The following is a 24,089-nucleotide window of genomic DNA, read 5'->3' as shown; positions in this document are numbered from 1 at the left end:
GCTTTTAATGTTTGATGTATTACTGTATTTTAATATTGAGTTGGAAGCCGCCCAGAGTGGTTGGGGAAACCCAGCCAGATGGGCGGGGTATAAATAATAATAATAATCATCATCATCATCTCATTGTAGCCAGTGTAGTGTAGTGGTTAATAGCGGTGGTCTCGTAATCTGGTGAACCGGGTTCGCGTCTCTGCTCCTCCACATGCAGCTGCTGGGTCACCTTGGGCTAATCACACTTCTCTGAAGTCTCTCAGCCTCACTCACCTCGCAGAGTGTTTGTTGTGGAGGAGGAAGGGAAAGGAGAATGTTAGCCGCTTTGAGACTCCTTCGGGTAGTGATAAAGCGGGATATCAAATCCAAACTCTTCTTCTTCTTCTCATGCTCTACCTAAGAAGCTGTTCCTATTTGTTAAGCGATTCAAGGTCTGCTTAGGCAGTGGTAGAATTCTTGCTGAGAGACGACACTCTGCAGACGTTTATTGATGGTGGCAGGCTTTGGTGAGCTAGCACACCAAGGCATGGGGTAGAATCACAGAATTGTGGAGTTGGAAGGGACCAGAAGGGTCATTCGGTCCAAACCTGTGCAATACAGGAATCTTTTGCCCAACGTGAGGCAAAACGGATGCTGGGAGAGGTATAATACTCCCAACAGCACCCAGAGAGCTACAGGCTCTCCACTCATCACACAGCGCCCTCCCAGCAAAGGTCCGTGCGGGTGATCAGTCCGCATTGTATAATTCGCTGCCCTCAAAAGCAGGATGGCTCTATACCTATGCAAGAAATGCTCAACGCCGTTCATCTCCCCACCTCTTTTAGGAACAGGGCATCTACTCTGCATGCAGGTGTATCGGGTGACAAAGCAGACAAAGGGACAGGGCAGGAGAACCCAATACTGCTATTTAAAAACAAAACAAAAAAAATCGCAGGGACCCAGAGCTCCACACACAGGCCCACCTCCCAGTCAGTCAATGTTTGGAGAACACAGAGGCTCACCTGCTTGGTGGTTTGACAAGACTGAAGGGAAGCAAGCAGACTTACAGGTACTTCCCCGATAGCTCAAGATGGGGAGGAAGCTGACCTTAAGAGGACAGGCGTTGCCAGGTACGTGTCATCTGAGGTGAGCATCCTCTGGCAAAGTGCGCTGCTCAATGGCTGAACGGAACAAGTTTAACACTCTCCCTGCCTTTGGGCCCAAGATATAAGCTCCAGGGTAGCTTGCTTTTGTTTCAAAGCCCACACACGTACTTCCAACCGCAGAGCGCTGGCGGGTTGACCAGCACTGTGGCTCATTTGCTCCAGTTGGGAAGGAACCCAGCTCTGCTTGGAGGTCTCCTACCCTCCCCGCTGAGCTGGGTGCTTTCCCATTTTGAGTTGAAAGACATCAGTGCACCTTAACGGCTGAGTCCAGGAGACCCAGCCCTGAAGGAGCCCTTTTTCTGAAGGTGGGCATTTCCTGAAACAAGCAGAGATGCAGCAACAGGTGTCCTGATGTGTGTGAGGTTGAGTCTGTGTTTTAATAGGACAAAAAAACAACCACCCCCATTCCCTTCCTACGCCAACAGCTCCCCCACCTTGTCCGATGGCAGGCAGAGAGGTGCAGAGCCTGCGTTCCTCTGCCAAGTGAAGGAATGTCACAGTAGGCTACATGATTTGATAGAGGCTGCTGGGAAAATCTTCTGCAGCAGCCAGGAGTTGCATTTGGTAGTCGTTTGAGCAGAAACCGTGGCTTACTCATGTTAGAAACAGCAGTTTACTTGCGTTTCCTGGAAGATTAAGGGTAGAAGATGTTCCCAGCTTCATTCTCATCCCCCTTCCAGGGAATTGGGGAACCACTCTTTCCTTGAGAGTGACAATTTCTCCACTTGAACAGGCACTGCAATACCTTAGGAGGGGAAAAACCAGACTCTGCTCCACATTACAGGGCAACTGAAAAAGTTCAAGATAAGGTATTCTTTTTTTAATTTTTAAAAGTTTATCAATAGCCTCTTATATACATATAATATTCACAAAGTGGTTCATGATAGTAGCTCTTTGCTGGTGAGGTCTTGCCGGTCCTTCTCCTTGCCGTTGGTTCAGAGTGGAGAACCCCAGTGGTGTGCTCCTTCGTTGGCTTTCAAGGCCCCGAACTTTTAATGAATCCCACGTGCTATTATTAGCTAGGCACTGAAAGCATTCCGTTTTCATCTGCTGTATCCAAAATTTTACAGATAACTGGCGATTCCACCTGAAGGGAGAAATATACACAAAAAACAATGATGATAAGCATCAAACAGGAGGAAGAAAACAACATCAGACCTACCTTCTATGACAGAACGGATTACAAAGCGCTTGACTCGTGGCATATGCTGGAAAACTGACCCAATATTGACAGAAGGCGAAGAAGAAATAATGGCAGGTACTCAGTTTATCAAAAAATGAGGAGGGTTACATTTTGGAATGATGATGTGCAGGATAATGGTGAGCCATTTGCTTTATTAACAGCCAGTACCCTTCAAGTGCAGGGAATAATGATTGCAAGCAGACTATTTATGGGCACTATTTTAATGTAAGATGTGTCTTGGCTTTTAAAATCTGGAATGAACAAGTGCCTAAAAAAGAAAGAGGAAGTTCTACATTTTCTCGCAGCTTATGGTTCTGAGAACTTTTAAGTTCCTTGGAGCAGAGACATGTATTTTATTTCAATTTTATGGCAGACCGTAACATTATATTCCATAGAAACATCTGTAGAAGCCAGAATGAGGCTATGCAGATACCAGCCATAAAGATGAAAGACTGTTGTCACCTGGGGACAGGGCAACCCTAAACTTTCCCCCGTATAGGAACAAACAGCTGCCAACTTGTCCTGTAGGGAAAAGGCAAGCCCAGCACCAGAAAATGAAATGAAGTCTGTCCACAGCTCTGACAGGATGTGGGTTTCACACTAATTTAGCAGGACCTCAAAAGGCAAGACATTCCCCATGAGCTCCGCCCAGGGTCCTTGCAATGGTTGGAATTAGCTTTGTAACGTGCTCTGTATACACTCTCTGCTGTGGCAGGCCTTTGGGCAGCAATGAGGCAAGCAGACTTATCCAAAGCCCTTTGCATGCTCGTCATTATTACTGAGCATTTATCTCACAATGCCAATCCGGCACAAAATTGTTTCCCTTTCCTATACCAGAGTTGGGAGGGGTTCGGATTTTTAGATGTCCAAAGGAATCCAGACTTCCAATCCTTTTGTAAGAAAACAAAACATTAATAGGTATGGCCCAAACAAAAGTTGCATTTTGTTGTGTGTATCTCTCCACTGGCAGATCCAGAGGAGGCTTCCATGAAGAGAAAGTGGAGGGGAGAGGCAATTTTGGTTCATTCCCTCTTCTCTCAGGAGCTGCTTGCGTCTCCCCATTGCCACTGTTTCAAAGAGTCCACTAACGTTTTGGAGAAGATTTTTCTTTTCTCAGTGTCAGGGGGTGGGGAGAGCGGAACAAAAATCACTTGAGTCTCGTCAGGGGGAAAGGCAGGGTATAAATAAATATAATGAAGAACCTTATTTCATCTGAAACACCCCACTGGATCTGCACAAATCTCTCTCCCATTTAAATCAGTAAGGCCTGCAAGTCTTTAACTCTTGGTTGGGTTGTGCCCAATGTTCTTAGCATTTAAAAAAAACAACAAAACATATTGTCTCCGAAAGTAACTTTTGCCCAACCGAAAAGACAGAGAGGACATTTGCATCTCAAAACCTAAGCCTGCCTTTCAACTCTCCCAGCGTGTGGTCTAATCAGAACGTCCCTGACAAAAACATTACTCCTGCCAACAGATTTCTCATTATTTCTATCATCAGAATAACCTCGACTCTTGAACCCTTTCTCAAGCACGAAGGCTACTGTGCTTAGTATCGCATGAGGTGAAGAGAATCTGAATCGAAAACAGCAGCATCTTAGCCAGCCTCTCTGCTGATTTTGAAATGTAAAGTGCCTTTAAAGACCACTCCGGCATTCGCAGGCGTCCTTGAAGAAGGGCACAGAAAATGGTTTTAATGAGCTCTCTTAGATCAATCTGGAGCCATTATCTTCCAATTAGGCCTATAAATAAAAGCTCTTGGAAAACAGCGAGTCCAGAACTGAGGGTCTGTCTCATAGGTAGGATCAGTACACTGCCCCAATATGCACTTTAGAAAGGCTGGCCACTGGGTCCTGAAGGAAGCTTTTGTAGAAAACAAAATGCTCGTCTCACAGACGGATGGGAAACTGAAATCTCTGTTTCAAAGCTTCCATGTTTTCTGTAAGTGACATGCACTTTTCTGCAGAGGAAAAAGTGTCTTCCTACAGGTCAGCGGGGCTAGCAGCAAGGTCAGAAATACACACCCCGAGGACGTACTGACAGGAGTGAGGCTCCAGCATGTAGACAGTGACTGCGTGAGGAGAATCTGATTCTTTGCACCTTAAAGATAGAAACAGATGTTAGTGGGTGACCGGCACCTAGAGAACAATAGTTGCTTAACAGACTAACGTCCATTGCCAAGGATGTGTCAGGTCTGTGAAGAAACCCTAAAGGCTTGGGTGAAATACCGCCACAATGTCACACTCCTGTGTGACATTTCCTGGTGTTGGTATACGAACGTATCGGTTTAAGCCAGGGGTCGGCATTTTTTTTTTAGCCATGGGCCGGTCCACTGTCCCTCAGACCTTGTGGTGGGCTGGAGAGGCAGCATGGGGGGGGGGGAGAAGAGGCAAGGGGGGCTAGTAGTCCTCCTCCCCACCCCCAGCGCTTACCTCCCAGGGGCTGCCGCTGCCACCACCACTGCTGCTTCTCGTGGGTAGACCAGTATAAAGTAAGCAGCACATAAGCGGCACACAAAACACTAAAAAACCATTCTACGTTCTAAATCTTGTATTAATAATCCAAAAATTGAGAGAGCTATGTACAAGATCTACTACAGAAGCCACAAACAGAAAACTCACTCAAATTGTGTCCAAAAGGAAGATTCAGTCTTTAAAGGTTCCTTTAGCCAGGCTTTTGTAGATATCAACAAAGGTAAGTCGGATCAAACGAGTGTCGGTGATGTTGCGTACAAGAGCTACACAGGGTGTGCAGCTTGCTTTATACTGGTCTACTGGCAGCATAGGTTCATTTCTTCAGAGCTTCTCATTGGTAGGCTGAGAGATCTCGTCCACTCTGCTCTCTGACCCACAGGAACACCAGGGCGGCGGCGGGAAGATGAGCAGCGCGAAAGGGCTGGCTCCGGAGAGGGGCTGCTTAAAATGGCACTCAGCCAGCCCCCTTCCTCCTCTAGGCAGGGTGGGAAGAAGCCAGGAGGAGGGAGGGAGGAGCTGCTACTGCAGCGTGTGTGTGTGTGTGAAATGGAATGGCGCAGGGGAAAAAATGGCACAGCTCGAATGAACAGAATCCCCATGCCGATCCACGGACAGTCAGTCCGCGGGCCGGATCCTGAAGGCAATTGGGCCTAATCCAGCCCGTGGACCTTAGTTTGCCGACCCCTGGTTTAAGCAGGGATAGGCAGATATGTTAAAGTTGATGGGTTGGGGATGCCGTGAAGCCAGCAGAGCAGGCGTAGAGAAACACACAGAAGTTTGTTTCTCCAGGAAAACACAAGGCAGGGATGGGCACTTGCATCAGCAGACACTAGACTGCTATCTAGTGAAGGTTCACTATCTAAAGTAAGCAGCACATAAGTGGCACACAAAACACTAAAAAACCATTCTACGTTCTAAATCGTATATTAATAATCCAAAAATTGAGAGAGTTATGTACAAGATCTACTACAGAAGCCACAAACAGAAAACTCATTCAAAGGGTTCACTATCTAGTGAAGATGGCTGAGATTTTTATCACTCTGAGCAGCAGACATGGCATTTTCTAGCAAAAGCGCTTCTGAGCATGGAGAGTTATCTGAAGCAGGGAAATAATTAAAATCCCTTGCAGAGCACAGGCAAACCTTTGGGCATGCTTAAAGAAGATCTCAGGATTGTGCCCAGTTAGTAAAGATACAGTCATGCAGTTCCTTAAAAGCACAGCCGGATACATTTTTAAAGCCTTCCATTAGGGCAAAGCATATAAATCAAGTCAGCCTGGAACAGGATAATTTTTAAGAGGGCCAACTCACTTCAATTTCACTGTCACCTGTCGAGGTTTGTCAGTCAAGTCACAAAGATCTCCGTTTCCGTAGTAGTGAGACACCATTCTGCCGGAAAGTCCCAAAATTAGAGCTTGGTCAGTTAAAATGTTAAGAGCTCAAGTCAACTCACTACTTGGTACCTATGCAAGTATTACAACGCGCCCAAGCAAAAATAACAAAAAGGGCTGAATTTTGTGTGCTGCCTTCTGGAATTTGACGCTTGCACAATGTCCAACACTTGAAGGCATTTTTCTTCTGAGCTTGGAACTACCAAAGGAACTCAAAATCAGTACCCCGCCCCCCGTTTTACCCTTACAACAAACTGTTAAGGTGGCTCTGGATAGGAAATAATGACCAGCCAAATGATCACAAAGGGATCGGAATCTCTGTCTCCCAAGCGCAGGAGTGTGGAACATTTCTGGTTCCATGGGCCAGGTTCTTTTCCGGATTTGCTTTGCAGGCCAAATTTGACAGGTGTGGGGGGCCACGCACCAATCAACCAACTGATGTCACAAATGGCAGGGGGCTGGGTGCTTTGAAGTTCCAGAGCTGGGACTTCAAACCAAATAGCAGACAGCAAGACATTGCTAAAGGGCAGTTCCCCCCGCCTTGCTTTCAAAGGGGGGCGGGGAGCCTTCCTGTTAGCTTTGCTGTCTGCTAAATTCCTACAGAGAGCCCTCTCACACACCTGGACCAAACAGGATTGCCATGGTGGGCAATCTCTAGCACTGGGTTTGGATGTGTGCAAGAACTCCCCCACAGAGAGCTTGTGATGGCATCCAGACCAAGCAGAATCACCTTCCTGTTGCTGCGGCATCTTTTGTGTGTGTGTGTGTGTGGGGGGGGCAGATCCTGTTTGAAACATCTTGTACTTCTCCTTTAAGTGTGTAGGCAGTGGTAGCAGGGGGATGGAGAAGACTCGCCCCTATACCCTGCTGCTGCCACTGGCTTGCTGGCTTAAAGGAGAAGCACCAGCTGCTTCAAAAAGAGCTTTTGCACAGGGCTTTAATCCTCACTCAGAGGATGAGCAGAGAATAAATTCTGCCTTGGCTGTACAGTCTTGTTCCCTACTGGGAACAGGGTGAACAGCCAATGCAGGATTAAATCACATCCTCCCAAGCATAATAAAATAATAATATAATTTATTATTTATACCCCGCCCATCTGGCTGGGTTTCCCCAGCCACTCTGGGCGGCTCCCAAAAGAATATTAATAATAATTTAAAAAGTGGTAAAATATCAAACATTAAAAGCTTCCCTAAACAGGGCTGCCTTCAGATGTCTTCTAAAAGTCAGACAGTTGTTTATTTCCTTGACATCTGATGGGAGGGTGTTCCACAGGGCGGGCACCACTACCAAGAAGGCCCTCTGCCAGCTTTGGGAACGGGTGGAGTGCTCTGGAAAAAAATGGCATTGTGGCAGGGCTTCTTATGAAGTAGATAGGATCTCTCCTCACACCTTTTTAGGCCGGTTGGCCCAGTGAGGGGAAGTCTGGACTTTTAAAAAGCATGGGATGGATTCAAGATGCAGAGATTTTAATTTCAAGACTAAGGCTGGACACAGTGAGCATTGGTGACTTGGAAAACAATTCTGCTATATAACTGATTTTAAGGACAAGCTGCAAGCCCCATCTCTGAGGTTTTAATCCAAAAACCAACTCAGGCATACTTCACTGTTTGCAGACCGTCGTCTTTGAGGTGATATGCTCTGGCCACGTTTTTTTGCGCCCACTGAAGGTGTTCCTCCTTGTTCCACGTGCCCACAACTATGGTCGTCTTGGCATTATCTTTATCCTGAAAGAGGACAGCAATTCTCCTTGTTACTGAGATGAAAATGCTACACAGACCCCTTTTCTTCTTGCACGATCGACTTTTTAAAATGATTTATTCTTTGTCATGATTTCCGAGACTCAAATGGGTAAGATTTGTTTGATATGTGCTGAATCTGTATAATGGCAAGTGGCTGTATTATAAGAAGTGAACTCGGTTCACTCAAACTCATAAATCCTTCAAGAAGCAATATTCATGCTATCAGGAAAGAAACACTGAAATAGCCTGAAAAATACTGCAAAAAAACTTTTTTTTAAAAAAGATGTGATTTTGCAATTTTTGAGAAGACAGTGAATAAAAACATAACTCTTAGAGATGAAATTCACCTAACGGAGGCTTGTCCATAGGCACAATTGCTGATGGTTTTCTGTATAGAAGGGAACTTAAATTCACAGTCAGATAAAAGGTAAAGGGACCCCTGACCATTAGGTCCAGTCGTGGCCGACTCTGGGGTTGCGGTGCTCATCTAGCTTTACTGGCCGAGGGAGCCGGCGTACAGCTTCCGGGTCATGTGGCCAGCATGACCAAGCCGCTTCTGGCAAACCAGAGCAGCGCACGGAAACGCCGTTTACCTTCCCACTGGAGCGGTACCTACCGTATTTTTCGCTCCATAGGGCGCACCTGACCATAGGGCGCACCTAGTTTTTAGAGGAGGAAAATACGGAAAAAAATATTCTGAATCAAATGTTGCACTAAACTATTTAAAGCAGCAAAGCGGGCGGCTCCTGTCCGCTTTGCTGCTTTCAATCGAGCCTCAGAGGAGGGTAGGAAGGGGAACCATGGCTTATCTAAGTCCAGTTAATAATGCTGAGTCTGACTTATGGCCATTGAGATTAGCCTGGCCGTCTCAGTGGAAATCTGGGGTGGACTTTCAGTGGTCAAAGTGTGGTTGTGTCTTCCTGCCCAGCATCTATTTCCTGCTGTCTTTCCCCCCTGCACCCCCGCACCCTGCTTCGAGGGAAGGAAGCGGAGCCATGGATCCTCTGCTCGCAACTGCAGTGGATTCCCTCCACTTTGAAGCAGGAAAGTGGGAGAGGAGCTGCTTACACGAGTGTAAGCTGCTCCCCTCCCACACTGCCACTTCAAAGGGAGCCCGGGAGGAGGGAATCTTCTGCAGCTTCCCCCACCTCCCGCAGAAGCCGCACGCTCTTTTACGGGGCTGCGCGGCTTCTCCTGGCTTTTCTGGGAGGTGAGGGGATTCCCCCACCTCGTAGAAAAGCCCGCAGGAGCTGTGCAGCCTTTAAAGAGGGCGCCGCTCTTGGGGGCTTTTCCCCGAGGAGGGAGAAGGGACTGATGCGGCCAGTCAGTCCCTTCTCCCTCCTGGGGAAAAGCCCGCAAAAGCGCATGAAGCTTTTCCCGCCTGCCTCCCCCCTGCATTCGCTCCATAGGACGCACACACATTTCCCCTTGCTTTTTAGGAGGGAAAAAGTGCATCCTATGGTGCGAAAAATACGGTACTTATCTACTTGCACTTTGACGTGCTTCCAAACTGCTAGGTTGGCAGGAGCAGGGACCGAGCAACAGGAGCTCACCCCGTCGCTGGGATTCGAACTGCCGACCTTCTGATCGGCAAGCCCTAGGCTCTGCGGTTTAACCCACAGCGCCACCCGCGTCCCTTTCACAGTCAGATAGCCACAAATAAATAAGAGAACGTCCAGCAGAATCTTCTCCTGCCAAGTCCCATTAAAATGAATGGGAGTTGTGTGAGGGCACTTCTGCACTTCTCATCCACAGAAAACTGCCCTACACACTTCATGGCAGCAGCTTTCCAAGGCTCCAGATGGAAGTCTTTTCACGCTAGAGTTGGAGACGTTGGGGAACTTCTGCTTGCACAGCATGTGATCTACTACTGAGCTACAGCCCTTCTCCAGAGCTGCTTGCAAATAATAATAATAATAACAATAATAATAATAACAACAATTTATTATTTGTGCCCCAACCATCTGGTTGGGTTTCCCCAGCCACTCTGGGTGGCTTCCAGCAAAGATTAAAAATACATTAAAATGTCACACATTAAAAATTTCCCTGAACATAACTTCCTTCTGCATAGCATGAGACCATTACAGGGTCAGAGCTAGAACAGGATGTTTTGCAACCCGAGTGCCATTATAGGCAGACTTCCTATGTGTGCATCACATGCAAAAAGCAGACTAGCTTCAGTTCTGACCATATGGGGTTTTAGGGCTGTCGGGAAATGGCTGACGATCGCAAGCATATCGTGAAACGTTTTCTGCCCCTAAATCACTGAACGTGGGGATGGCACTGTGAAGCAAGGGGGGTGATCTGGAGCTGCATCTTAGTGGTAAAGCACATGCTTTACATGCAGGAGGCCCCAGATTCGGTCTCCATCATCTCACAATAGGGGAGGGAAAGGCTCTTGTCTTCAGCCTTTGAGAACCACTCCCAGTCAGTGCACAACACTGAGCTAGAAGAGCCAGAGGTTCAGTGGCACAGGGCAGCTTCCCTTGCTCCTGTGTTTGTTTAGCACAGGAATGGGGAAACTTCCATTACACTCATACCTCGGGTTACAGACGCTTCAGAGTGTGTGTTTTCGGGTTGCGCACTGCGCTGAAGCCGGAAGTACCGGAACAGGTTACTTCCGGGTTTCGGCGCTCGCATATGCGCAGAAGCACTAAATTGCGCTTTTCACATGTGCAGAGGCGCCGAATCGTGACCCGCATGTGTGTATACGTGGAGCTGCAGGTTGTAAATGTGCCTCCCACACGGATCACGTTCACAACCCGAGCATCCACTGTATTTCTTGAACTAAGGAAGAAACATGCAGGAAAGTGATGGATTGAAGGGGAAGAGGGTGAGAGGCAGGATAGATGGGATCTCCCAGGGAGGGAGAATGGGGGAAGAGGGGGAAGCTCCCAGGTGAGAGCTAGGAGGGTTCACGCTTCTGCATGTGGAATAAAGGTTGAGATTAAATTTTCAGAGTGGGCTCTGCAATTTCCTTCTGTCCTTCTCTTCATTTCCTTCCTTTCTTTATTCTTCTTTTTTTTCTTTTCTAGATTAGTGTGATTTTTATTTTATGTTGAAAACTATTAAGAAAATTTGATTTTAAAAAGGAATGGGGAAACTTTCCAGCCCAGTGGGCCATATCTTTATGTTTCCCCCACTTCAAACATGGGGGGAAATCACAACACTGTCATGTGACAGAGACCTTTCAAAGTCCCTTGCACAATGCTTTCTAGGCACTGACCACCAGCTGGTTGGAAGCACTATGCAAAGTACCTTGCAATTAGGGCTGGGCGATATATCGTCCAAAACTGGTTCGAAGTCCATATCGGTTTCATAACTTTGACCTGGCAATATATTGTGAATCATGATGTGTGTGTGTGTGTGTGTGCGCAGGCACAAATCACAATGTGGGAAAAACCATGAATCCAGCCAGTGTCTCTACATAGCTCCATACGTATTTCAGACATTGCAAATATCAGTATACAGTGGTACCCCTGGTTGCGGACAGGATCCGTTTCGGAGCTCCAGTCAGATCCTGAGGTTTCCGCAACCGGAGGGACCGCTTCTGCACATGGTAGAGCACTTCTGCGCATGCGCGTGCAGCAAAAACCCGGAAATATACTTTCGGGTTTGCCGCTTACGTATCCCGAAGTTTACATAAGCGGAGGTACGACTGTATTGCAATGTTTAGTTGGTGATATATCGTGATGTTGAAAACCAGATATTGCCCAGTCCTACGTACAATGCATGTGCTCAGTGCTTCCCAAATGCCAAACACATCCAGCTGGTGGTTGTGAACTTGGGAAAAGACTGTACGGTGAGGCTTGGCAAGCAACCCTGCTTTTCCTTGCCCTCAGGTGCAAGACAGGTGGGCATGGGTCTGCCCAAAATGTCCTGGTGGGCTGCAAGTTCCCCAAACCCCTTGCACAGCGCCCTAATAAAACACAGCAGCAGTAGCAAAGGCACCAATGAATTTTACTAACTCTGCAGCCCTGCTTTCAAGATCTTTCCTGTGCAGCAGCAACTTTTATTTTAAAAAGCTGTATGTGGCCACCTAGCGGCAGAACCTTCCAATGGCTGTTTCTACGTACCTTGTGATACTGATGCACATACTTGCCATAGCAGAATTCATACCTCCACCAGCCAACACCCTAGGAAGAAGAGAAGGCAATAAAACTCAAGCAATCCAAGCTGCTTCCAGAAAGCACGACACCCATCAGTTTTTTTAAAAAAGCAAACACAAGTCAATGTATGTTTCTAAGCCTCAGATCTCTGTAGAAAGGCTAGATATAACATGAGAGCACTGCTAGGAGTTTTGAGACTGGGGCGGTGGTGGAGCAGGTACATTTCCAAGGTCCAAGCTGAGACCCACTCTTTACTGCTTTGCTTAACATTTGCAGGAAGACAAAATACAAAAGTTAACATGACTGGGGTTCTGGGTGGAATCAAGAGAAATAATGGGAGGGAGAAGGGAAAATACACGTGTGAAGTCGAGCCCAGTGCATAGAATTGATTCCTCACCCCATGAAAGCAGTAAGACCCGCTAAGGAACTCTTTTATGAGCTGATCGTCAGTCAGTTTGGAAATGTGTGTCGTTCCAACCGTTAACAGATGTGGCGTTCCGACGGCAACTGGCTTGTGGAAGGAGGAAAACTTCTCTTCCTTTGCTGAATTCACTTCTTCCTGAAATTAAAATATGTGCAGATTTAGATGGTACTGGGCATTTGATTTTTAGAGAGGATAGCCCTCTTAGTCTGCTACAGAACACAAAGAGACACATACTATGTCAAGGATTAACAGATGTATTGTGATGTGCACTAATGTGCACATTGTCAAAGGCAGGCTGAATACTGCAGGCTCACTGACCCTCAGTTGGCAGATTCACACGTTTCACACATATCACACAGGTAAGGGGGGGAGGCAGGGACACGGGTGGCGTTGTGGGTTAAACCACAGAGTCTAGGGCCTGCCGATCAGAAGGTTGGCGGTTCGAATCCCCGCGATGGGGTGAGCTCCCATTGTTCGGTCCCTGCTCCTGCCCACCTAGCAGTTCGAAAGCATGTCAAAGTGCAAGTAGATAAATAGGAACCGCTCCGGCGGGAAGGTAAACAGCGTTTCCATGCGCTGCTCTGTTTCGCCAGAAGTGGCTTAGTCATGCTGACCACATGACCTGGAAGCTGTACACTGGCTCCCTTGGCCAATAAAGCGAGATGAGTGCCGCACCCCAGAGTCGGCCACGACTGGACCTAATGGTCAGGGGTCCCTTTACCTTTAAGGGGGGGGGGAGGTAACACAGTGTGGCCAAAAGCCACAACCATACGAGATATGCTGCTTGTGAGACTTCTAAACCAATCTCAAATGTATGTGAGGAGAGCACAGCAGCCTTAAACTGTTGCAGTAGCTGGTGATCACACAATTCTTCTAGCTTTAATAGACTGATTTAATATCTGCAGCTTGAAAGAAACTACTGGTTTCTGAATGAGGTTAAGATAGTCAGAGCAGAACTGGGCAACCTGTTTGGCATGGGGGCAGGGGGAGAGAGATAAAGCAGGCCACCGCTTTGGGGCCATTGAAATCCCAGCATGAATTTTGTGTAGCAGAATTCCCCAGCAAAAGTCAAGCTTTGACATCCAGAAAGGGTAGATTAATAGCGGGATTTTCCACACTTGTGTCATCAGCAATATGTCTCTGGGCTCCTACCTCCTTGCCTCTTCTATAAGGCGGCTTCATCATTTCTTGCTGCTGTTGGTGCTCCTGCTCCAGCTGCTCCAGTTTTTGCAAGTTATGGGGCTTAAGTGGGGCTCCTGGCAGTGACTGACAAAATATGTCATTCACGGGGGACGCTCTGAACCTGTGCAAACAACAGCAAACTTTTATCATGGGGTGGTTCACGCACAGCCCCTGCACGAAAGGTTTTGTGGCCCCAATAGAGCATATACTAAAAAACAACAACAAAACTGTTTTAAAAAAGAAATTTAACTGAACCACCATTGTGGTGCCATTATGCTAAAAGGCTCTGTGCCTGCAAAGGTCCCACCACAAGTTTTTCAATAAATAAATAAGTAAATCTAAAAGATCATTTTTACTTCCTGGTTCACACTAATATTAGAAAGCTCATATCTACAGCAAGTTTCTGGGGACAGAATTACATGTTACACCTAACATAGGGTTGCCTCTGTAAACAGAACCCCATATCAAGTCCCCCCCTCCTCATTATAGGTAGGAACTTTTGGGTCATAATGTCAACACCCTGTGTATTTTTCTGTACTTGAACCAAGGATGTGGAACTGAGGCAAAGAAGCACAGAAGGTGAATATACTGCAATGCTGATAGGTTATCCAACATTTTTACAGGGGAAGAGATAATCTGATACAGAAATGCCTCTTCTGGTAGCCAGCCTGTCTCAGGTATAATAACTCACTTAATGTCACACTAGAACATGGTTTAGTTCAACATTACAAGACTGGATGAGCGAAGGGAGTCTTGGACCCATATGCTAACCTCTGCCTTAGCCGTATTTACTTCTGATTTCTCTTATTTTGTGTAAATCAGGAATTGTGCCTTATAACAGACAGTGGTCATTTTAAGAACAAGCCAACTTCCAACAGAGGCTTCTGAAGCTGGCTGATTGCATTAATCGGAGTTGGCTATAAATCAAAATCCCTGTCTTGTACACAAAACGCAAGCAGAGATTCAGTGTAAATGAATAAAATTGCAGCTGAAGGACTCGCCCCGGCTGCACAGGAGGAGGAGAAGGGAGTGCATGAGTCCAAGGTTTGTTCCAGCCTCTGCATGATTTAGCAAGATGTACAAATTTGTGTGACGTTCAGCCTGGAACCTCCCTTAGGTTAACAGATGAAAGTTCTGCGAGGAGAGGGAATGAGAGGGAACTCTTCAGAAAATATTGTTCCAGGTGGCTACTAGAAGGCCTGACCTGGATGCAGCACTGGCCTGAATTCCTTACCTGTATTTAGGATGACTGCATAAGAGAGGGGTCAAAATGACCACTTCGTATTCGCATGTAGTAACTTCAGCCACTGAAAGGATTTCATGCTTGGCCTCCGGATGGCAGACATACATGACTGAACTTGATCTGGGCAGGTTTTGCCTCAGGGTACAAGGTGTGCCATTTCCCATCCCAATGGGATAATATGGGGTCATCTGCCCTTCTATATTTTTCATAGGAATCTATATTAGCAAAATAAAATAAGGAAAATGAATGTATTACTTTGGGCGGCTACTAAGTTTGCTTAAATGCGAATTCTTCTTTAGCATGTCTACTTTGCATTCGGTGGATTTTCTGCTCTGCAGCCGTGGTAGAAACTATCTTGTAGGGGAAAAAAAACAAAAGACAACCTAATCTGGCAATGCAGTGTATAGCATCAGGGCTAACAAAAACAGTCGCTTTCCCTTAACAGAAACAGACTTGAATCAAACAATATTATCTGCAAGAAAAGGAAGAACACATCAACTTCAAAAAGAGAGAGGGAGCTTCAACAATCTAGATCAGCCTTCTCTGGGGCTTATGAGGAGCTTCAGACCCAAACATCTGAAAGGCATTAGCTTGCTGAAGGCTGATCTAGATACAGATATGAATTAAACTGATCATGGAGCAGGAGAGCAAAGGCAACCTTTTCCTACTTGCCTCTTTTGCGCTGTCTTTCTCATTTTCCTTCTCTTCTTGCTCTGGAATACATTTCAAGCAGGACAAGAATCACATTTTAGTCACAGTTTGCTATATAGAAACCAATACAGAGCCAGGAAGCAAATCTGCTGAAACAAAGATTCTGTCTCTCAACAGACCTTTCACTCTCTGGATATAAATCTGACTTAAGAATCCAGTATTGATTGAGTGATCCGACACTGCCATTCAAATATGAGCTACATGCCAGCCTGTGAATACTGAAAAGCATGAATGAAGAAGGGGGACATTTTCAGGCAAGATTTAAAGGAGGGCCTGGTTTCTCCATGTTGGGGTTATTTTCAGTCTCAGGTGGTAGGAAAATAGCCCAGTGTTTGAAGTGCCATGACCTGTGCAGATATAACAGAATAATTTCTTGCTCAATCCCTATAAACCCAGTGGCAAGCAGAACTGCACCCAATTGCACCTAAGCTGCCTTTGAACTTGACTCACGTGAATGGCTTGGACAAAATGTTTGACTATGCTCTATAATGGGGGGAGGGGGATAGAAAGCACACATAGGTCAAATCTGTGTAGTCTAAAATCCCAAAAAGTGAGAGCTGAGCATTGTATGTGTTATGTGTGCTTAGGCTCTTCTCAAACTTCACACTGAATGTTTGGATGGTGCTGATTGTTGGTGAGCAGTGGCATAAATTACACAGTGCTTTCCCTAGTGAGTTGAGTGAATGGATGGTATCTTCTTCCTGACCACTGACATTTAAAAGCAAAATAACAAACCTGGATCAAGTATCGGGCTCTTGTGTAGCATGTTCCCAAGAAAGTATTCTTGAATATTTATTTTCTACACAAAAAAGAGAAAAGACATACATCTTCACTTTTTTGTTTTACAACAACAGTTTCTCCTCCAATGCTTCAATCGTCATGATAACAAAACAATAAAAACGTCAGTTTTAAGCTTTATTTTACCCTTGAGGACCAAAGTTTTAATGAGACATACCTGCCCAGTTTCCTTCTCTTCATGATACTGACGAATATGTTTGCCATGACAAACTTCATAAGTCCAATAGGATTCAATCTAAAGAGATATATATTTGGCATTAACTGGCACACACAGCACAGGCAAATCTATTTTTTAAAAAACAAAGCAGCAGCCCAAGTGAAATGACAATCATGAAAGGTGATTATTTATTATAGCTTCACAGCAAAAGCATTTAGGTTTTTCCCACATTTTTGGGGTCTTAATATATATAAAAGGTGATGTCACCATTGTTTTAATGTAATGAAGGAAGTCTTTATGTAAGGGAAATGTCAACCAAGTGGTTTTGTCAAAGTCAACAACCACGGAACGCGCTTAAGTGCAATGTCTTTAATGTTCCCACTGCAACCTGTGGATCAAGCAGAGAGCTGAAACCAACTCCAGCCCTTCCTATATAAACTTTGGGCTCCATTAAGTTGCATTATGAGCAGTGGCCTTGCTACTTCAGACCATGCAGGAAGTCCTTTAGAGAATCCTTGGTTACTAACGGTACTCAAGGCTGTTCTTGCGATAAGGGAACACGTCAACAAAATGGATGGGTAAGAATATTTAGATTTGCAGCCTGCCCTCCCTTCAAGGACTCAGGACATGTTGAAATGTGTTGAGTTTCCATAGCAAGCAAATGAAAAGAGAAAGGAAAAAGTAGCTGCAAGATGTAATTGGAGACTATTTGAGAGGCAAACTTCTCAGGCATTTATGGAATTCACTCCAGGTTAGCCCTTGGTTCTTGAGCTCGGGTTGGTGGGATACAGCGCCCCATGGCTGCTTAACATCGCCATAATCTATCAGTGCCCTGAATTAAATGAGGTGGCCTAATGGAACTGTGCTCTTTCAGTTCCAAAGGGCACAGGCAGACACGCTGCACACCACATTTTCCACCCTGTATTCATTCGGTTAACAGGCATCAGTTGGAATTATTCAAAAACAATAATTTCCATTTTAAAGTCACAATTGTGTACATGGTTGGGTATCCATAACGCCCACTGACTTACAGGAAAATTTGGCGCCAGAAAGAAACAGCAATGTGTCTGTGTGGTGCTGGTGGGTTTACTGGAAATAAAACATGAGCTTCTACTGAGCTTATCCACGCTATAGCGTATAGAGTGATGTCAGGATCTGGAGCCCTTTGCCTCAAATTCAAAGTGGACATACCCTGTAAGAGCAGCTGCTTTGTTTAAACAGAGGCTCCAACAATTCTGCAGGGCTGGGCCCTTTGTAGTCTTTTTCTTCCTCCTAAAAAGAGAACAGCTGGATGTCACTATTACATGGAGGGGCACAGAGCTAGGTACATTCATTTATTTTCGCAAGTTCCTTAAAAAGCTGACATATACGACCCAGAACACAAAGGCTATAATCCCCAAATAGTTTTTATATTTATGGTTTCTAGGCAGTAATTACTTGTTGTAAATGTCCCATTTGGTTTTCTTTAAGGTCTGGAAAAGAAACCGCACAGGCCAAGATCCACAGAAATATAGAAGTAGTTCTATGGACCCAAGAGGAATTTATGCTTCTCATCACTACATAAAACTGCTTTTGGAATCAAGGGGAATTTCTGCTGCAACATATTCTACTAAGCTACCACAAGCCACTTGCATAAATCTAAGTACTGTACTTTTCCGTGTATAAGACGAGGTTTTTTTTTAATTAAAAAAGTATGTTAAAAATTGGGGGTTGTCTGGCTGCCACAATGGCTGGTGTTGAATGGCTGTCACTACGGCAATTGGGCAGATGTTTGGCGGCTTCTGCTGGTGACTGGACAGGGGACAGGTGGCTTTTGCAATGAGTGCGAGTGGTAGCGAAGGTCAGACGGGTAAGCGATCTTCGTCAACCCCCCCAAAAGCTTAGCAACTCTGGGGAATCTCCCCTCATTTTCTTAATTTGGAGTACCCCCAAATAGGGGGCATATTATACATGGGGTATGTTATACACGGAAAAATACAGTAGCTCTTACGATTCTGCTCTGATTTATTGTTGATGTGAATGTGTCCTCTCTGCTCTCTCACACATATATATTTGTGTGTGTGTGTGTGTGTGTGTGTGTGTGTGTGTACACAGAAAAAGATGTTCAAATTCATTAACTTATTGTTTATGTGCCAGAATTTCTGGAACGACACTGTTTTATAGTGGCTTGCAGAGTAGTAACACATCTAAGACTATCTTTTTGTGGTTAAGGCCATAAGATAAAATAATACCATTAATTATATTCTAGATAAACATGTATCTTTATATGAATTCCAATGCACGTGTATGCATAATTAAATCTGTATCCTGCCTAAGTGAACATCTGCTCCAAGCAATTTACAAAACCACAACTCACTCCCCCCCACACCCACAGCTAGGCAAATACAAGACAGCAACTAACATATAAACATCAATTTAATACTCCCAATAATTCAGGTTATCAAATTATGAGTAATAGCAGTTTGGGATTAATAAATAATAAATAATAATAATAATAATAATAATAATATTAATATTCTATGCATATATACTCCGCCTTTCCCTCTTAATTAGACTCAGGGTGTCTTACAGATAAAAACAAGAATTGCTAAAAACTTTTTAAAAAACGAATAAAAACCCATTAACATTGATAGGAATAAAACTACATACATATATACAATCTATTTAAAATATACAAGTACAGTGGTACCTCGGGTTACAAACGCTTCTGGTTACAAACTCCGCTAACCCAGAAGTTGCACCTCGGGCTGAGAACTTTGCCCCAGGATGAGAACAGAAATCGCGCACTGGCGGCAGTGGGAGGCCCCATTAGTGAAAGCGCGCCTCCGGTTAAGAACAGTTTCAGGTTAAGAACGGACCTCTGGAATGAATTAAGTTTGTAACCCGAGGTATCACTGTAATTAAAAGTAGTCCTCAACCTAAAGCTATTGTTGCATACCCAGGTGATCTGTGGCGTAGGACTGCTTATGCCCACCTCTGGCCACTCATTGGCTGGGCCAGCCTGGCGTGATCCTCTTGAATAACCTCTTGTTTGGACTATTACAACATGCTCTGCATGGAATTGCCCTCAAAGATAGTCCAGAGGTTGCTGGTATTGCAGAATGCTGCTGCCAGGCTGCCACCTGGAGCAATGAGGATGGAACATATTGCTCCAATCATGGTATTTCTAAGCCACTAGACCAATTCAAGGTATTTGCACTGGTGTATAATGTCCTAAATGACCTAGGAACCCAAGCACTTGAAGGAGCCCCCAAGCTATGTGATAAGTTCTTCCGGGGGATTACCTGCTTGTGCTGCTGCTGAGAGAGACCTGTGGGGTGGTGAGGTGAGGCAGGGCTTCCCTTTAGGGAACTCCCTGCTGACTAAGATTACAGTTGTGGCACTTAGACACCACCTTAAAACAGTTTTATTTTGCCAGGCATTTAATGGTTAATTGCTGCACTGCTGCCGAGAGTCTGTTTGCTGCTACTGCTATAAAGTGGCTATTAATTGGCTGCAATTTTAATTGTATTGAGTCTTTGCATTTGTATGATTTTAAGGTTAGCTTTTAGTTATCCTGAGCTTCAAGGAGGAGGAAGGCAAGGCACAAGAGCAATAAGGAAATCAATGAAAAATAATTCAGACTAACCCACTGGGAGCCTCCTTAAAAAGAAAAGCAGTTCTGTCTGGACTGACTGTTCCAAAGGTATTGGTCTGGGCTCAAGCTTATACTCAAATTCAATGTATCTATGCATCAACACCAACTGAATTGCCCAATGTCTCCTTGCTCTGACTATGACTCCAATAGGATATGTTAGAGATGCTCTTGTCCAAGGGGCATTAAAAATGAAGCTTCAATTCAAAGTCAGGCCAAAATTATTTGCCTGTTATGTCACAGCTAATTGCGATCTCTCTCTCTCTCTCTCTCTCTCTCTCTCTCTCGACAAACAAGCACACTGAAGGTTTTTTGGTTAACATGTTGTGTTTTTAACGTATTTAACACATTCTCACATTCTAAATATTTTATAGAAAGGTGATGGTATGTTTTATACATAAATTTGGGCTGTAATCCCACACATTTTTATCTGGGCGTATGAGGCTTTCTTCTGAGTAGATATGCATAGGAATATTCTGTTAGTTGCTGTGGAAACGCCTGCTTTAAAAGAGAGAGAGAAGACACAGAACTTACCTCATTTCCACTGGCTAACATCGGAAGAATACACTTATATTTTTCTTTTTCTGAAGTTGTCATAATGATGTAATGATCTTCTTTATACAAAACCCCAGCAGTGGGCTTAAAAAGAAAGAAAAAGGTGGAAATGCCTCAAATGTAAGCAAATATTAAAATGTAGTCTTAAATGGGTCTGCTAACTAGTTACTAAAATAGTATTTCAATACAATCTGTGTTTATTGTTTGTGGCCACAGCAAACATATTAAAATGCCTATTAGCACAGACATCAAACATAGATAAATAAATATACACATCATTTAAAATTCAACCGTAGCACTTTCTGGGTTACTCGTAGAATTAACTTGCTCAAGTCACCTTTACAAAGCACTGAGCTATGGTTCAAGAGTCTTTGAACTTGTGTAATGTCACTGCCACCAGCTTACCAAGCAGTCTTTTGAGCAATGAAATGTTGAGGGACTTCTAGAAAGTTGTCCCTCTTCATTACTAGAAGACACAAGGCACAGCGTTTTCATATCAGAGAAGAGAGCTGTCCTCCTAGAAGCTCCACCCGCAATGTTCACAAGAGCAGAGTTGTTTGTGTAGTAAACTTGCTTGAATAATAACTTAACCTGCTTCACTCAATTCAGCAGTCTTCATATCTTGTAGGCTGTCAGCGTAAGAACATGGAAGGGACATGGAAGCTGCTTTATAACAAATCAGGCCGTTGGTCCAGTACGGCCTGCCATTATGATTTTTCATGTAGTGGTTATGTAGAATGCTGTTAAGCTCCATGCAGTTTTAATCATTTCCCTCCTTACAAACATTAATGATTTAATTGCTGTACACCATCTTGTAAATTCCCCCTTTAGCACATCAACAACACTGCTAATTTTCCAATACATTAAATTCTTTCCCCTCTTTTAGCTGTTCATAGCTTCTACACAATCAATACAATACTGATGGTGTTATCTTCTCCCTCTGCCCTACACTTAAGCGATGCCCATTCTTGCCACAGTCAAGGCCTTTTTAAAAATTCACCCCTCAAAATTCCTCCAATATTCCTTTGCAGAAAGGGCTACCTGTAACTCAAAAATGGCCAAAATTTAAACTGTCTGAGCATGTAGTCACCAGTACTTATTGGTAAGGGATGAAAAGACATTATTAGTCACTTTTCTCCAGAAAGGTGAACTCAAAATGATTTACAAGAACAAAATATTGGGCAGTCAACTTTTACTTCTTAATAGGAACCCCTGTGGTCTACTCATATATTTTAAGTGATCAAAACTAAGAGTAAATATATACTCAACCTGTCATGACAATAACAGCATATCTGATCTGCATTAAGCAGTCTTAGGCATGCATTCTTGCTTAATAGCAAAAGAAATGCCCTGAGAGGTACATGTAGTTGAGCAATCCTTGGAAGAAACACAGCTGCGTGTTCACTAGAGATTGGCCAGTGGCTCCACCAGTAGACCGCAGTCTATCTCCTCCCAACCCAAATAACCACATGGAGCAATCCAATTCAGGGCTAAAATAGTCCGGTATAGCAGATGCTGAAGGACAAGCATTCTCGGTCTGCTCTCAATGTCAGCAGTCTCTCCATAAGAGCATCCTGCAGGATCACATCAAAGGTTCATGAGAATCAGCACCATGTTCCAAACAGTGGCCAATCACTTGTATCTAGGGAGCTCACAAACAGGACAGGAAGATGACAGCACCCTCAATCCTGCCTGTCCCTCACCATCTTCTGGAAGGCTCCATCTTGGTTATCACATGTAACAGCTGTTGACAGACTTACCATCTGCCATTAAAATCATTGGTGTCCATATGGGTCCATCAAGGGAAACAACGGATTCAAAAAGCCACAGCAAAGTTATTTATAAGGGTCAACTGAAACATCACTAATTAGGGAGCAAGTTTTTGAGTTCTCCTGGATTCCTTCTGTGCCTGGAGAACACTAAAGCCTGCTCATTAATTTGTGATGTCCCCTCAAAATCAACCCCACCACAATTGCTTTCTTTAAAGACGGGTGTGCAGAAGATAGAATACAGCCTAATGATTGATCTCTGGGTAACCTGCAGCAATCACTACTCGCAATGATAGTTACGGAAAGTACTCTCTTTCCATAAGTTATACTACTGCCAAGGAAGAAAGAAAGACAACCTTGAGGGTGACCAAAAATTGATTTTTTTTGTGTGTGTGGAAGGGCTGTAAGCTCAAGGTTATTTCATTCTGAGGATGTGTCTTTTGCTCCACCATTGCTGGATCTCAGGGTCATGAGAAAAAGAAAAGACAAAACCCTGCATTGCCGTCTTCAAATACCTTAAGGGCCTTCACGTAGAAGAGGCAGCAAACTCGTTTTTTGTTTTTTCTTTCCCTGCCTCCAAGAAAGGAGACTTTAAATGAGGAAGCTCTTTTCATTCCTCTGCCTCACAGTAGGGGTTCTGGATACTCTTGGAGACGAGCTGTTGAAATCAAGAGATCACCTATTCCTAAAGAGTCATTTTACGTTATGGCACCATTTTTTACATTAGAGTGCAAACACTTATAAAGTTCTCTGAAGTTTTCTTTGGCCTATTTTTATATAAAAATTATTATTATTATTAATATAGCAGTTGTTTCTCGGCTAAATACAAGCAAAGTGCCGTGGAAATTGCATTACCCCGGCCGGGTAGAAGCTCTTCGGCAGCGGAACGGCCAGCCTCGGGCGGTGGTGGACTCTCCTTTCTTGGAGGTTTTAAAGCAGAGATCATGCTTAGCTGATATTCCTGCATTGCAGGGGGTTGGACTAGATGACCCCAAGGGAACCCTTCCCGCTCCACGGTGCTGGGAGGCAGCTCCCTCCGGCCTGGACCCCTGGATCCGGCCTCTTCCCCGCTCCCCCCTCCTCATCGCCGCCTGGCCGTCCCTCCCTCCCCTCAGGCTGGCCACCTACCAGGGTGAATTCAATGCCCGGCCAGTTCACTCGGAAAGGGACGTCGTCGCTGAACTGAGGGAGCGACCTTCCTCCGGCCCCGGCCGCCGCCTTCGCCCCCAGCATGGTTACCGCCCCCAGCAGCAGCAGCAGCGCCGCCGCCGGCCCCCGACACCGCCGCTGCCCTCGCCGCTCCATCGTGTGGCGGAGCCCGGCGCGGGCGACAGGCGCCCCCACAGGCACCAAACATCGGACGCCCAGGGAAGCCGGCCACGTCTACTTCCGGAAGGAAGGGTGGTTGGCTGGGTGAAAGTCTGCGTCACTTCCTGGCCCTTTCAAACCCAACGCACGGACCAACGGCCGTCTCGCGGGCCGCTCTGTCCGCGCCTCTCTATGGCGCGCAGAGGCCCGCAGGTGCCCGCCGCGTCGGTTTTAATCCAATTGTAAAAAATGTAGAGGCGCCCACCAGTCGCAGCAGC

At 45.2% G+C, this 24,089-nt stretch overlaps 1 protein-coding gene across 1 annotated transcript; it reads right to left on the bottom strand.

The window, feature by feature from the left end:
- Positions 1-1,934: 1,934 nt before the first annotated feature.
- ERLEC1 (endoplasmic reticulum lectin 1) lies at positions 1,935-23,926 on the bottom strand. Its single transcript, XM_053383635.1, has 14 exons — positions 23,632-23,926; positions 20,714-20,818; positions 17,737-17,817; positions 16,546-16,623; positions 16,326-16,389; positions 15,552-15,592; positions 14,871-15,094; positions 13,607-13,757; positions 12,428-12,589; positions 11,998-12,057; positions 7,782-7,906; positions 6,103-6,180; positions 4,343-4,418; positions 1,935-2,223 (listed from the first exon to the last, which is right to left on the bottom strand). Exons 1-14 carry the CDS (start codon positions 23,806-23,808, stop codon positions 2,152-2,154), a joined length of 1,494 nt encoding a protein of 497 aa, XP_053239610.1. The 5' UTR covers positions 23,809-23,926; the 3' UTR covers positions 1,935-2,151.
- Positions 23,927-24,089: the final 163 nt, after the last annotated feature.

This window comes from Podarcis raffonei, chromosome 3 (assembly GCF_027172205.1).
Source record: "Podarcis raffonei isolate rPodRaf1 chromosome 3, rPodRaf1.pri, whole genome shotgun sequence".
Classification (NCBI taxonomy): Eukaryota; Metazoa; Chordata; class Lepidosauria; order Squamata; family Lacertidae; genus Podarcis; species Podarcis raffonei.
The sequence above is the reverse complement of the archived record's forward strand: the minus strand, read 5'-3'. Positions and strand labels throughout refer to the sequence as shown.